This window comes from Leuresthes tenuis, unplaced genomic scaffold (assembly GCF_036924035.1).
Source record: "Leuresthes tenuis unplaced genomic scaffold, fLeuTen1.0.hap1 SCAF_5, whole genome shotgun sequence".
NCBI lineage: Eukaryota > Metazoa > Chordata > Actinopteri > Atheriniformes > Atherinopsidae > Leuresthes > Leuresthes tenuis.
Genome location: NW_027325359.1, coordinates 12,723,486 through 12,737,739, shown reverse-complemented (window position 1 = coordinate 12,737,739; position 14,254 = coordinate 12,723,486). Strand labels below are relative to the sequence as shown.

At 40.8% G+C, this 14,254-nt stretch overlaps 1 protein-coding gene across 1 annotated transcript; it reads left to right on the top strand.

The window, feature by feature from the left end:
• Nucleotides 1–203: 203 nt before the first annotated feature.
• LOC140306634 (1-phosphatidylinositol 4,5-bisphosphate phosphodiesterase zeta-1-like) lies at nt 204–14,159 on the top strand. Its single transcript, XM_072385237.1, is given in 11 exon segments — nt 204–393; nt 2,643–2,844; nt 5,158–5,302; nt 5,585–5,734; nt 7,262–7,456; nt 7,613–7,772; nt 8,689–8,805; nt 10,086–10,258; nt 12,427–12,553; nt 13,699–13,848; nt 14,077–14,159. Coding segments are annotated over 11 exon segments (1,692 nt in total).
• Nucleotides 14,160–14,254: the final 95 nt, after the last annotated feature.

The window sequence follows — 14,254 nt, the reverse complement described above, 5'->3', positions numbered from 1 at the left end:
TCAAATACTATCAAGATGACAACATAAAGAAAGTATTAAGCCTCAAATGTGCCTGAATTGAACACTTTCCTCCTTTTAACACATACCATGATGGATATCCAGTCTTGTAGAAAAACACAAGCCCTCCTAAGCTGAGGTTTCGCAACCTCCCTGCATCAACAACTAGAAGGATTAATGGGATATTTTATCCTATGCAGAATAAGATGAAGAGAAGCAAGCCCCCCTCATCCAGAAGAGCTGAAATCCAGCTACTATATCAAAACTATGCAGCAGGTCTCCCTACTTTGCCTGCCTGTGGTCTCCTGAAGTTCCTCCACAAGGAGCAGATGGAGCTCACAGCAAATGAAGAGACAGCAGAGAGTCTGATTGACAGATATGAGATCGAAGAGACAGGTGAGTAAAGGGAGAGCTGTGTGCACCGCCAGACTGCATGCTGCAAATCACTAGGGCTAAAAAAAAAGGACTCTATGCTGTACTATTACAGTTACACAATTATACTAATTCAGTTGTAACAGAAAATAAGGCCTGAGCTCCAGTGGCATGTGGTCAAGATAATTGTTTGTCATGAGCTCAGAAGCTGGAGGTTGAAATGACAGAAGGTAAATGGCTCTTTACCGGACAGGTCGACACAATTTGTCACCTAAGGCTCAGAGCTCTGCAGGTTCATTTGCACCATCAAACATCGCATAACAGGGAAATTACACGTTCAAGTCTCACGACAAAGACTGCAAAAAAGAAAGTGTACCTTCTTCAATTCTAAGGTTTTACATACAGGACATGATAAAAACAAAAAGTCAAATGGCCTCGCCAAGTAAAAACAATACAAAAACAGTCAAGGTTGTAGGTTGAGTTAACCATCAACTCCTCTGAATGCTTAAGTATGCTAGAGTCAAATGTGAGACCACCTATGTGACAGCTTAAAGCTTGGCCGAAACTGGGTCATGCAACAGAAAAACTATGCAGAGTACGCTAAGAAATATACTAAAGAACTGCTTAAAAAGAAAACCAAAAAATAAAATTAACGTGTTGCAAAGACCCAGTCAAAGTCCAGACCTCAGCTCATTAAATGCTCTGATGGGCATTTAAGCGAGCTGTGCATAAGCCTCGCTTATTGAATGAATATTAGCTCTGTGTGGTTTCCTCTGAGGTTAGCTGTCTCGAACTTTCTACCTGTTGAGGAGCAATCTGTGCTCGATTATATCCAAATAACTAAAGCCTTAGAACTGAAAGAGGGTGCACTTTACATAGACAAAATTATGGCTGATATTTAAGTTTTTTACTTCGGAGCCAGAACTTTTTTTTGGTCAATTTGGTCAAATCTGGGATGCTGTGGAAACACAGGATGCAATGATTCACAGAGAAATTAGGACTTTTTAAACCTTCCTTTAATTAATGGCACACTGACAATGTATCAAAGAGAAATATTTATTGTTTTTGAAAACTATCCGCTGACACTGACTTTGACCAGCAACTCTTGTCAAAGTAGTTGTGACAACAGTCATGTTTACCACTGTGTTACATCACCTCCTCTGTTGTCTCCGGAGGAGACTACTTTTACTGTTGAAAGAGTGTAACTGTGTGTGTTCCCAGTCTTACTTGGGATAAGATGTGATCTACTTGGTTTGTCATATTTCTCCATCTCAGATTCTGATTTATTAGACCACAGGACAGCTTTCAACTTCACTTCAGATCATCAATATATGTTTGGCTGTTAATATACGTTTGTTTCTTTATTCTTAAATTTTCTTTGCATTTTAGCAATGAACAATGCTAATTAATACTTTTTAGAAGTGTTTCTGAAATTATTCAGTAATTTCATGATTGGACTTGATGATGCGAGAGCCTGAAGATCATAATGATTTAAAAATGGTTCTTATATTTTACTCCCGGTGAGATTTTTCCGGTTTCTTTTATCATTTTAATGATATTCATTTTATATTGAGAAACGTCTCTGTTAAGTTGCTGAAATATTTATCTCTAACAGAGTGGTGAACAGTTCCACTTCTACTTCTTAATGACTCAGACTCTCTGGGATGCTCTTTTTATATCCAGTCATGTCACTGATAGTTGAAGTTGAAGATAGAAAGTTTTTTAATCTGGTTGTTTCTATCAAATTCAAGAGTGATGTTTCAGTTTAAACATTTTACTTGTCTGTGCACTATTTTGAATTACTCGGAGGGTTTAAATGACTTGCAAATTGTTGCACTCCATTTTTCGTTTAAACACAGCATACCCACTTTTTCAGGCTTATGCCTGAATGCGGACGGAGTTTGAATCAAATCACGTCTAAACTGTGATTGATCTAAACTGCTTAGCGTAAAGGCATAAATCATTTGCAAGAGGGCCAAAGTAATAAATCTTTTGCACAGCAAAAGTTTGACTTGCCATAGCATAAAAGGCATAGGTCAACAAAGTTGGGTAATGGTGGCCCAAGTTCCAACATGTCTCACTTGGATGTGAGACTGAGCTAGTACGTAACATAATTAAATCAGCCACTATATCTATTAATCACAGTATTTGTTACTCATTTGATTTATTTTCTGTTACAACACTAGGAACAGTATTTGCTTGAGCTGGCTGTTGTACTCCTCTGTATCGACTGCCACTGACAGTGTTCAGTCTGCTGCTTTCTCCTCTTCCAGCCATAGAAAGCAGGTCCATGACTTTTGAAGGATTCTTCAGATACATGGAGTCTAAAGACTGCTGCGTGTTCAGCCAGGCTCATACCTCAGTGTACCAAGATATGGGCCAGCCTCTCAGCAGCTACTTCATCTCCTCATCACACAACACATACCTGACTGGAGATCAGCTAGTAGGAAAGAGCCACCTGGATGCATATGTTTGGTAAGCAGTGTATACAGTACAGCTTGTGTTCTTTTATTCCACCAAACAAAGGACAGTGCAAAAGTTGTGAGGGCCTAAAGGTGTCTGAGGATATTTAGTCTGTTATGACTTAACCTGTGTGTTTGGGGTAATTGTGATGCCAATCAGATACCTCTGTGTTAATCTTAACTTTCAAAAATTCCTGGAAGCTTTGCACATTTAAGTAAACAGTATTTGCATTGCTAGAACAATCTAATCCTGTACAATCAGTTAATCTGCTTTTTCTGTGGAAACACCACAAACAATTGTCAAGCCTTTTTAAAAAACACGTGACCAAGATCTAGTCCTCAGATTATCATGTACTTCAAAACCTGCATGCTAGTTATCTGCATACTGAATGCTTTGCCTCTCATTTCACTGACATGCTGATGTGCTGAGGCAGACAGCGATTCTGCTGTGGTGCCTTTGTGGGACAATGGAAGTGATTACAAAAAAAGCTGATGGCAGCAGAAGTTCAGTATTTATGGATCTAGTGAATGTGCTGAATGCCCCGGTCAGCTGGTGGAGTGGAACCCGTCAAACCCAGTGGCCTGGAAGCTCTGGTTCATTTTTATATTGAAACTCTTAGAAATTCTAAGCCCAACCATGCATTTTTGAAGACTAAACCTAACCAAATGAGAGTGGCAGCAAAGTGGAATTTGTAGATTTATGATAGGTGAGATCAAGATCAAGTAGGATCAAGGTTTCAGATTTCAAAGGTTGACTTTTGCGTTAAATCTTTGGGTTCTTTGGCACACAGGATGAATTGTGTGCATATGTTGGTTAATTTGCATTTTTAAGTTAATCTGTGCAGACGAGACATGGCCATACAGAGCCAGCACAGCAGGAGAGCCCCTCATCACGATGCCACGGTAGTCACTCAGAGACACTTAGCTCCCCTTACTAAAACATCAACTCTAAATCCTTTCTTTTTTTCCTTGGAGGCTCTTTATTATTGCCAAATGAATTTAGAGTTCATCGATCTACAGTATGCCCATAACTAGTGTGCATGAATTGATAAAAACAAAGTAATATCAAATATGCTAATTGCTATTCTAATTATGCTCATATACATAATACATATGCTGATGTACAGTTTTAAATGAAGTTAAAACAGGGGCTCAGAGTCATTGTCATCCCTGGATAATCGCATTGCTGAATATGGGCCCCTTCCCCTGCGCTTATCAGAAATTTGTGTATACACACTTTGACAAACAGAATTGCACTCAATAAAATCTATGCTAACCCAGATTGTAACACCGTTACAGATCATGAAATTATCTTGTGACCCCGCCCCCAGGGGTCCCGACCCCCGAGGTTGAGAATCAATTCTCGAAAAATAATGTTTTTCCCTGTCCAGCCACTCTGGGTCTTTGTTTATCAGCCCACGTGGGGAGGCTTACATCTCAATAAACTACCAAAAGAGCAAAAACACAGTAGTGTAGCTGTATCATATCAGAGAGTGACTTTTCACTTTATTAAGTCCCATCCTCTCTCTTTTTCCTCTCATCTCTGATTGGTTTAGGCAGCAGATTCAAAAAAGTCACTGGTAATTTTTCCTCAAATTGAAACACTTCTAAATATCTAAGTCACTTCTGTTCCCTTGACCGCCTAAACCCTAAAGTGCAACCACAGTCTTCTAGCTTTAGTTTTTTTTCCTAGACATTTCCAGCTAAACTGCATCGGATGTCCCACTTTGTGACATTAATGTAAATTCCAGTCTGCAGCAACCCTTGGACAGAAAGGAAAAACTGGAATATATTTATAAGTGGTTATAGTATATGGTCCTCTAATACTGAACTGAGTATATGAAGTCGAATACCCAATGAGACAATTATAAGTAATATTTTGTGACTAAAGAGATCAACTTTACTGCACATCACCGTACTGATTTATAAAATGTGCAACAGCATGCCAAGAAAGCAGCTGTTTCTCAAACACACAGATGTGTCATTGCAGCTGCCATCATTTTCATGTAAAATAGCAAGAGACTGGCAGGGAAGCAGGAGCATTGCTGCGGAGAATATCTGGACAAAAAGAAAAGATGACTTCGTGTCAGCTTTGCCAGAAAATATATGACTTATTACGCTTTGTAGAAATGTAAATGTATCGTGCATAAATGCGGTGTTGTTAATTCAGTATAAAAAAAGCGTTTAACTGAATGAATGTAACAGTTTTTGCCTGTAAGGACATAGTCAAGTTTAGTTCTTGAAACTCTTACAGCAGATTGTGTTTATCGCAGACTTGCGTCTGTCCATGTGTTTACGTGTGTTCTTTTGCCTGTTTGTGGCACAGCGCTCTGCGAAAAGGCTGCCGCTGTTTGGAGATTGACTGTTGGGACGGTCCAGACATGGAGCCTGTAGTTTACCATGGCTACACCCTCACGACCAAGATACTTTTTAAGGACGTCATCACCACTGTGGCGCAACATGCCTTCGAGGTAACAGTATATAATTTGTTATATATTTTGCATTTCCTCTACAAGAGCAGCGCCCCGGGCACTTAACTGAGATGTATTTGCTCTAATTTGAAACCTCTCAGACAGAAATACCTCTCTCTCAAGCTGTCTTTGATGTGCTCTTTCGGGCCATTCTCTGCCTTTACACCCCACTGAGAGAGCAGTCAGGTGCATTCAGGTGGATGTTAACTGCTGAAAATGGAGACTTCATTTTTCTCTCTCTCTGCCTTGCATTCTGTTTCCGGTGCGATTACTTCCTGCCAGGTTTCTGCTTACCCAGTGATCCTGTCTTTGGAAAACCACTGCTGCCAGGAACAGCAGGTGGTCATGGCCCAGTACCTCATCTCTATTCTAGGGGACAAGTTGCTGACAACTCCCTTGGATCATTCAACAGGAGACCTCCCGAGCCCAAATGTAAGACTGAAAAGATGTGAGTGGTTGATGATGTGTGTAGTAAATGAGCAGAAGACTGAGTGTGTGTGGAGGCGGTGGAATGCATATATAAATCATTATTGCCTGTCATAGAATAGCAAAACAAGGAGAAAACAAGACCTTTTTGTCGTCACGGAGGACCTCATTAGTTTCTTTCGGAGGCTTGTGCGTCTTGCTTTCTCTAGCGTGTACTATACAGGGTAAGAGGAAGTCTGCATTTGAAAGGCTCTATTAGGGAGTCGCAAAATCTGATGTTGCTGATTGTGGACATGTCCGTCACTTTGAGAGCGTTGAAGCACACAAGCTGCCTGTTGGGGTTCTGGTGTCTCCTCTGGAAGGATCTGTCTGCACTGATTACAGAGCCACCACAATGAAAGACATTGATGCAGTCACTTCAGCTTATTGAACACGATGAGTGGGATGTAGGTGTTTTTTGTATTTTCTCTGAATGTGCGTTGTCTTGTCTGAGGCTTTTTGCAGCCTCTGACTTCTGCTGCTTTTGAATTTCCTGCATAGAAAATAGCTGTGATTTCTCCTCACGGTGCGTCTTCCTCTATTAATTTTTTATCTTTATGACTTGGGAAACAGCGGCTTCCATAGTATTTCCTCAGGCTCATGGCTGCTGTGTGACTATTAATCCCTACAACATGAACACTGAATATGTTTTGAATCATTTCAGTTTCACACCATACTTTTTATAATTCTGAAACCAGTTTGATGATTTGTTTCAAACTGCTAATTGGTTGCACATGTTTTAAAATGTTTTGCCAAGTTGTCAAAGTTACTGGAAACATGGGAAAAAAAAACGGTGTCATGGTTCTATTTCTCAACAACCCAGTGTTACTGGAGAATTAGAAATGATTAACTTGACTCAATTAGCATGTTGTTATGCTGTTTTATTCTATTTTCACTGTCAAAATGGGGAAAAACTTCCCTCAAGAACCACATGTGACCTCCTAAATTGGATGAATAAAAGCAAAACCTCTCTTTTAGCTCCACAGAGTGTATAATTTTGTGTGACAGCGATAGAAATTGAAAAAGAGCAGTGAACCTGTGCCAAATGCAGCTACGAGGCTTGTAATTGTATATTATATGGTCTCTAAGATGCTGTTTATGTTGGTATATCTCTAATTACTTTGCATATTTTGCCTGTGCACACGGTATGCAACACTGCCCTGCTGTTGTGTGGCTCACCATGGAGCTGCCTCCGGTTCCTTCAACATATTGCTCCTCATTCGCAAAAGGCACAGACCTTTGGACAGATACAGCTGCTTGTTCCTTTTTTTAAAAATGTCCTTCTTATCAGTCCAGAGCTTGCAACAATGTGAATGCGACTCTGTGAAGAAGAGCGTCTTTGTGATAAAACGTAGCTGGGGTGGTTTGTCCAAGATGCAAACATGGGATTGATTTAAAAGTGCAGAGTGAATGTTGATGCTGCAGTTATCCGTGTTTAGGGAGTGTGTGCATTCTTTCACACGTGAATTCATTCTTGATGTGTGGGAATGTCAGGACCTCAAGTATAAGATCCTCATCAAGAATAAGAAGCTGAAGCCTCAGATTGAGACAGAGGACGCAGCAGGGGCAGAAGAAAGTGCAGATGAGGGCGGAGATGATTATGATGATGATGAGGAAGATGAGGAGGATGAGGATAATCAAACCAAAGCAAAGTTCTGGTCTCCCAGAAAGGCAGGGTCAAAGAAAAAAGTAAGTCAGGGATTTTCAGTCAGATTGAAGAGATTTTTCTCAGATGCAGGCTTATATGAAATAATTTTGAAATGAGGTCTGAAGAGCTTTCAGCCGGATGACTTTTTCATTTTAATGCTGTCTCTGATTTGTTGTCCCTGACCTAAACGTGATGAGTAGAAGAAGAAGGTGGTGGTAGCCGAAGCTTTATCAGACCTGGTTGTATACACGAGGTCTGTCAAGTTCGTTAGCTTCAGTCACTCGAAGGACAGTCAGAATTACTGTGAGAACACATCCGTGGCAGAGAAGAAGGCTCGCAAGCTGGCCAAAGCTTCAGGTAAGAAGTTATTCATTCATCTGAAATCACAAGACAAGGGAAGAATAACTTTGAAGTAATACATGTTGTTTAACTTAATGCTGACGATCCCAGCAGATTCAGGTGATATATCATCATAATGAGCCCTCTGTGCCTTTTGGATACTACTATACTCAGCATTATAGACTTCCTTAATGGTGAAAACATATTGAACGTGACATTTACAACATAAGGGAGTATCATTAGGGGCTCGACAGTACAAGAACAGAAATCTGCCCAGCACTCTTCCCGCTGGTGAAATGAAAAGAGCCCACACAGATTCACATGAACGTGCATCATCATCGTGCCGCGCCGCAAAATGCTGGAGAAATAGTGATATAGAGAAAAGAAATCTCTTCCTGCTTAGGAGGACTGACACTTTCCAGACACACAACCATGCTAGGAGCAGGCATACTTGTCGGGCAAAGATTACGATTAGTCTGCGTTTGAGCCGCAAAAATCTTGTAGTTACATTAAGCCCTGCAGGAAAAAATGACTGTATACGCATCCTAAAACTGTGTGCCAGCCTTTTGGTTCAGTAACCTCCATCAGAAAAAACCCTTGAAGGTATTGGATTTACATTTCTTGGTAAACTGATACAGCTATTACCTTCATTGGATTCTGCTTTTATTTGAAAAAAGCCGAAAATCGTATGTGTAATGTCAAGAACTTTCATCTGTCTGGTACCAAATTGAAAAATATAATTGTAACTGATGAAACATGAGCATATCCTTTCAGATAAACCTCAGTGCTTTCTCTGGATTATGACCTCTGTGACTCAGGCAGATAGAATCAAGTGTTCAATATCACAAAGATGCCAACTGGGAATAGTTGATAAATGGATGTGTGTCAGAGGGAACATTTGGCCTTTGACAGATTGCAAGTGCTTCTCTTTCAGGTCCAGATTTTGTTCGGCACAACCAGAGGTTCCTCAGCAGGATTTACCCAGCGGGCTCTAGAACGTCTTCCTCCAACTACAATCCTCAAGAGTTTTGGAACGTTGGCTCGCAGCTCGGTGAGTAAAAGGTGCCCAGTCACATACCTTTCCAAAGGGGGGGGAAAAAAGTCGTCATTTATTGCTCCCATACCCACAGGGATGTTTATAATACACACAAATACACACACGTTTATCTAAGCCAACCAAAACTGATTCTTGTGTCAGTAATAGCAACAGGAATCAAAAGTTTCTGACTCACACTAAACAACCACTGTAATTTATTACTGTAGAAAAAAAGTGCAGTGCAGAAGTTAGGTTGCCAAATTTCAAAGGGAACAACCTGAACATTTAAATTTCAGGACACAGCTTGAACATCTCCCCTGATCACACCCTTTCTGGATTGGTTTGCACTCACATTCATGTGTTTTTATTGCTTTAAACTTTGTTGTAATATGATCAGAGCTCAGTTTTTCTGTCACAGTTCTATTGCTGTATGTTTTTTAAAAGTGAGATACGGCTGGCTCTTTAGTGTCTTTAGAGTCAAGCATGAACATCAGATTTCATCCACAGAAAGTAAACTGTGCTTCCCAGAGATGCCCACAAAAAGATCAATGATAAACCTCACATGCAGTATTGCGGCCATTTAGTCTGAATGATTTACCCGTGTCCCAACCGTTATGCTGTCTTGGCCCCTGCATCTGTCAATCTGTGTGTTTTTACACACCCTTTCCATCCATCTCCATCAGTCAGCTGTGTGTGAAGGGGAGCACTGCTGAGCAGACGGTGTGCATGCTATGGGGGTAGCTCTGCAGCTGGGGATCTGTACTTTTCACAGTTGTGGGAGACTGCAGAACAAAGCCGCAGCTTAGTTGGATCAATAGCAGTTAGATGAGATGAGCATCCTCTGTGAGCCTTTGTAAGAGAAGCACAGAACTGCAAAAGACGAGGCACTGCAACATGTTGGTTCCGGCAAACATTTTATTCTCTACAATTATCATCTATTGTCTTTCAAGGCTCCCCTGCGATTTCGGTCCAGCAATTCAGAGACACAATTCAAATCGACAGGCAGGGATCCATCTACGCGTTCTTTTAGCCAGTTCTTTATCCGTTCTTTTAATTTACTCACACGTCTCAAGTCTACGGTCTGTAATGAGGTGAAATATGGTACATTCAGTGGTAATGCTAAAACAGAGAATCGCAGTGCAGAAAAGTCCACGACGTGGGCACTGAATGCCCCCCTGATGGAGAAACATTTCAAGTTATTCTATAAGTTGAATCTCTCTCCTACCCCTCTTTTTTATGTGCTTCAGCTTTGTGGCTTTTCATTTGTTCTGACACTGTCCCATGGTGTTTTGCAGTGGCTCTCAATTTCCAATCTCTGGGCTTGCCTATGGACCTTAATGATGGCCGTTTCCAAGACAACGGGGGCTGTGGATATGTCCTGAAGCCAGTTGTGCTCATGTCCAGTGAGAGGAGCTTTGATCCCAGCTGCAGCCAACACCGCCTCAAACCCACACACCTGCTGCTCAAGGTACAGCTATGGAGCACTGAATGCTAAATAATCCCCCCACGGTGGATTTATGGATTAAGGTGTAATGTTACAGGGCTGTCTGTGCCTGTGTGCTCTTTATGCGTATGTATGTGTGTGTCTGCGCCTCACAATCTAGGGCATTGTGTAGCAGAGCTCATCTCTTTCTTTGCCTCCAGATAAATACTCTCCTGCCGCATGCAGTGAACCAATAATGATGTAAAACTCCCTGAGAGTGTCTGTTTAATTAGATTATCTCCCACAGAAATTAAAGGGAAAGGAGAGAAACCGTTGATCTAATGTAATTAGACCCAGAGTCCAATTAATAAATCCCATTATTCCATTATTATAAACATTTTAAGGAATGACAATAGCAGCACATGCAATATACAGTATCAAACAGCCTCATAACAATGGGTGAAAAGAGATGACAAGCTGTGCAGAACAAGGGTATAGCTTTATTGATCCCATAAGGACAATAATCACACAGTAACTCCTTAGTCTTTTCATGGAAATGCACTTATGTGTGCAGAGGCTTTGTGCTGTTGTGACAGTGTATGTAGGATCATATGGAACTCACACTGGTCTTATTGCAGAAAAGGCACAAGAGCTTACATCAAACAAAGCTGCTCTCCTGGAATCAGTCTCATTGAAAATAACTTCTAAAAACCTGTTGGAGCAGGGAAGCTCCTCAAACAGGCATTCCAGGGGGTAAGAGTAGGGAACCACTTTAAGTATTCCCCCATAAAAAGTAGTCAAACAGCATAATGTTGCCCTGAGGCAAGTATTGGAAAAATGCTGTTCCAGTAAGTAAAAGAAATCAAAGTCAATCTTACACTAATTTACATATTCATGCACTGGTAAATAAGAATATTTGCAAGAGTATTTCAAATGTAAACATACAAAACAATTATATAAACCTTACCAGCTGCTGGTGCTGCTTCTCATGGGCTTTGGTTCCTGAAAGGATTGCATCACGCCCGCAATTCCAAGCTTTTCAACTCGTCATGTTCAATTCTTTATCACCAAATACTTCCAAATGATGAAAATCCCATCAGCTTTTGCTTTGTAGTATGGTATCAGTGTTTAGTGCTAAATCCCAAAATGTTGTCTGCTAACATCCTAAACAAAGAGGGCTACCTGCTGAACCTCAGCATGCTAGCATTATCATTGTGAGCATGTTGGCGTTCTAATTTTGTCATGTTAGTTTAGAGGACTGCTGAACCCAAATACAGTCTCACAGCAGAGATGGCATGACTTCAGATACTTAAACCTTCTTTTTGGTTGTTTACATTTTAAACTAATATGCTGTTCTATTTAATTCCATCAAACCCATTGCTTTAAAAATTTGCGATTCAGTAGTCATTTTGACTTATGGTTAAACAAAGCACACCAGATATTGTCTGCTAATGCAATATGCACATACCCCCCCCCCCCCCCCCCCCCCACACACACACACACACACACACACACACCCACACTCACAAAATTTCAAGCCTGATGCATGAAATATAAATGTGCAAAGTTTTTGGTATGCCTCTGGAGGAATCTCTGCTTTTATTTATTCATATTATCACTCTGTATTATTCGATCACTTCAGGGAAAATCCTGCAATCTTGACTCAGCTCTCAACTCAGTGAATTAGATTCATGAGAAATACTGAGTGTTGTAACACAGGTAGGGTCAGGTTAATCTTTTAACATTAAATTATTCATCTGTTCGGGAAAACAATACTTCCCCTTGAGCTTTCCTGAATAAATTTAGCACAAAACTGTCGCTTACTTGCAGCGGTCTGCTTCTCTGCAACAAAGCTTTGTATTGTGATAACTCGCAAGTAGGAACCACTGAAACTGAACAAGCGTAACGCAGAGTGTTTCATAGGGTGACTTCCAAAGACGAAAAAGGACTGTAATTTCAGGCCGGACACTGTAAAGCTCCATCAGAGCCAAGCGGGGCATGTCGTGATAAGTGCATGCAGGTTTGTCTTTGATCAGGGCCAGTGAGGGGAAGGCTCAGTGTGAGAGGACTGCAGATAAGTCTGCTTTTCTCCAGACTTGTGTAATTACAGCCCTCTCTGTTCTTCTAAAGCCCCTGATTTCAATTTTCATTGTTATTTTACTATTTATCCATGGCAAAAATGACTTCCCACCTGCATCTCTGTCTGTCAACAGGTTATTAGTGGGTCCAACCTGCCTGTCTCCAGGAGTGGGAAAGCTTTGGACCCCTTTGTGAGAGTGGAGATTCATGGGATTCCATCAGACTCCCGCAGAAAAAATACTCATACTGTCAAAAGCAACTGTAAGTAACACAAAGCAAACTGTATGGCTAGCTGAGCTCTGTCTGGTCAATTTTGGCTCTCCTTGTATGTTAACTTACAGCTATTGAGTAAAGTTTCAAGACTTAGATGACTGCATTTTACTTTTGATATTTTTCAAAGTAAAACAGGCAGATTTCTGATTTAGTCATTGCGCTTGCTTGCTCTTTCTGAAGTTGGCCACTGTAACACTGACAGTTACTTCAGTAAATCTAAATGGTGTATTTAGGGCCGCGAGTTTGAAATGTTGGAATAGTAGGAGAGGAAAAAAAACTGACCTCCATTCTAAGATCTTTTATGAGGCTGTGCTTGGGAAAAGCAGATTTTAAGCTTAAATACTCTCATTGACATGCTAATATGATCTCAGTAACAAAGTTACTACGGTTAATTTTGATCATTATAACAGTGTTACGTGATTATTTGAGCTAGACTAAACCCATCTTCAAACTGACTTAATTTCAATGTCAAATGTCCACCTGTGAAGTTACAGGCTTACATCCTGCACAGGTTCGATACTTGATCATGCTGACAAAGAAACAAGCTTGTAAATTACAGAGAACATATGATACATTTTAGTAGTTTTTCTCTACAGAAGTTGTTTCTAACGCACTTCGTATAACATAAACTTTGGAATAAACCACACACAGACTCACAAGGAAAAACCTAATGTCACCCTGGTACTTTTTGCAGTGCTCTGAAACTTTCGCAGCAGTGAACACTGCTGTGAAGGAAAACAAGCTTGTCAAAACAAGTTTTTGGAGAAAGACTTCATCATTGGACAATTCAAACTTGTGCAACCTTTGAAACTTTGGTAACATTTCACAGAAAAGGTGAAGTCAAGACAGTGTCTGAGTCTATTTCTCCAGTAATTTTTTTGGAACAGCAGTCAATTTTCTGCCCACTCTCAGCATCTTCTTGTAACCATTATAAGCCATTTGTCTGTGCTGATGCCAAAACATTTATAACGAGCCATTTAACTGAATTAAATGAAGTATATAACAAACAAAAGAAAAATCTTTATTTATCCCAAAAGGGAAATTATACAAATCTCAATCAAGCTATTCCTGGTTGAATAAAGGTTAATAGAAAACTAGTAATTTGCACAGATTTGTTCTGGTTACCGTTACAGCTCTGAGTCCTCACTGGGATGCCGACATGAACTTCAGCATTAGCGTCCCCGAGCTCTGCCTCATCCGCTTCTGTGTCCGAGATCAAACTGGTCTTCTTAGCAATGAGTTTGTGGGCCAGTACACGCTGCCCTTCACCAGCCTAAAGAAAGGTGAGCCACAGGGCAGAACAAACGACCAGAGGTGGTGGTGGTGGGGGGGTGCAGGTGATATCAGATAACACTGTGGACCATCATCGTATTTCCTCCACACTCAGTGTCAGCATTGTTGAAGGTTACTCTCTGCTCTGTAGATGAGCTTTTATGGAAATGATCCTGTCATGTATGTAGCATTTATACATGTACACATATCTTTTCACGCCTTTTCTTCTCCACCTCTAGGCTACCGTTGGGTGCCTCTGCAGGCCCGAGACAGATGCAGCCTGGATCCAGCTTCTCTCTTTGTCTTTGTCTGGTATTCCTAAAAACAGCTCTCCATATCAGACTCTTGCAGACAGACAGACACACACACAAACAACTTGCCTCTCAACAGATGACCTGTTTGAACTCGCAATAGCAA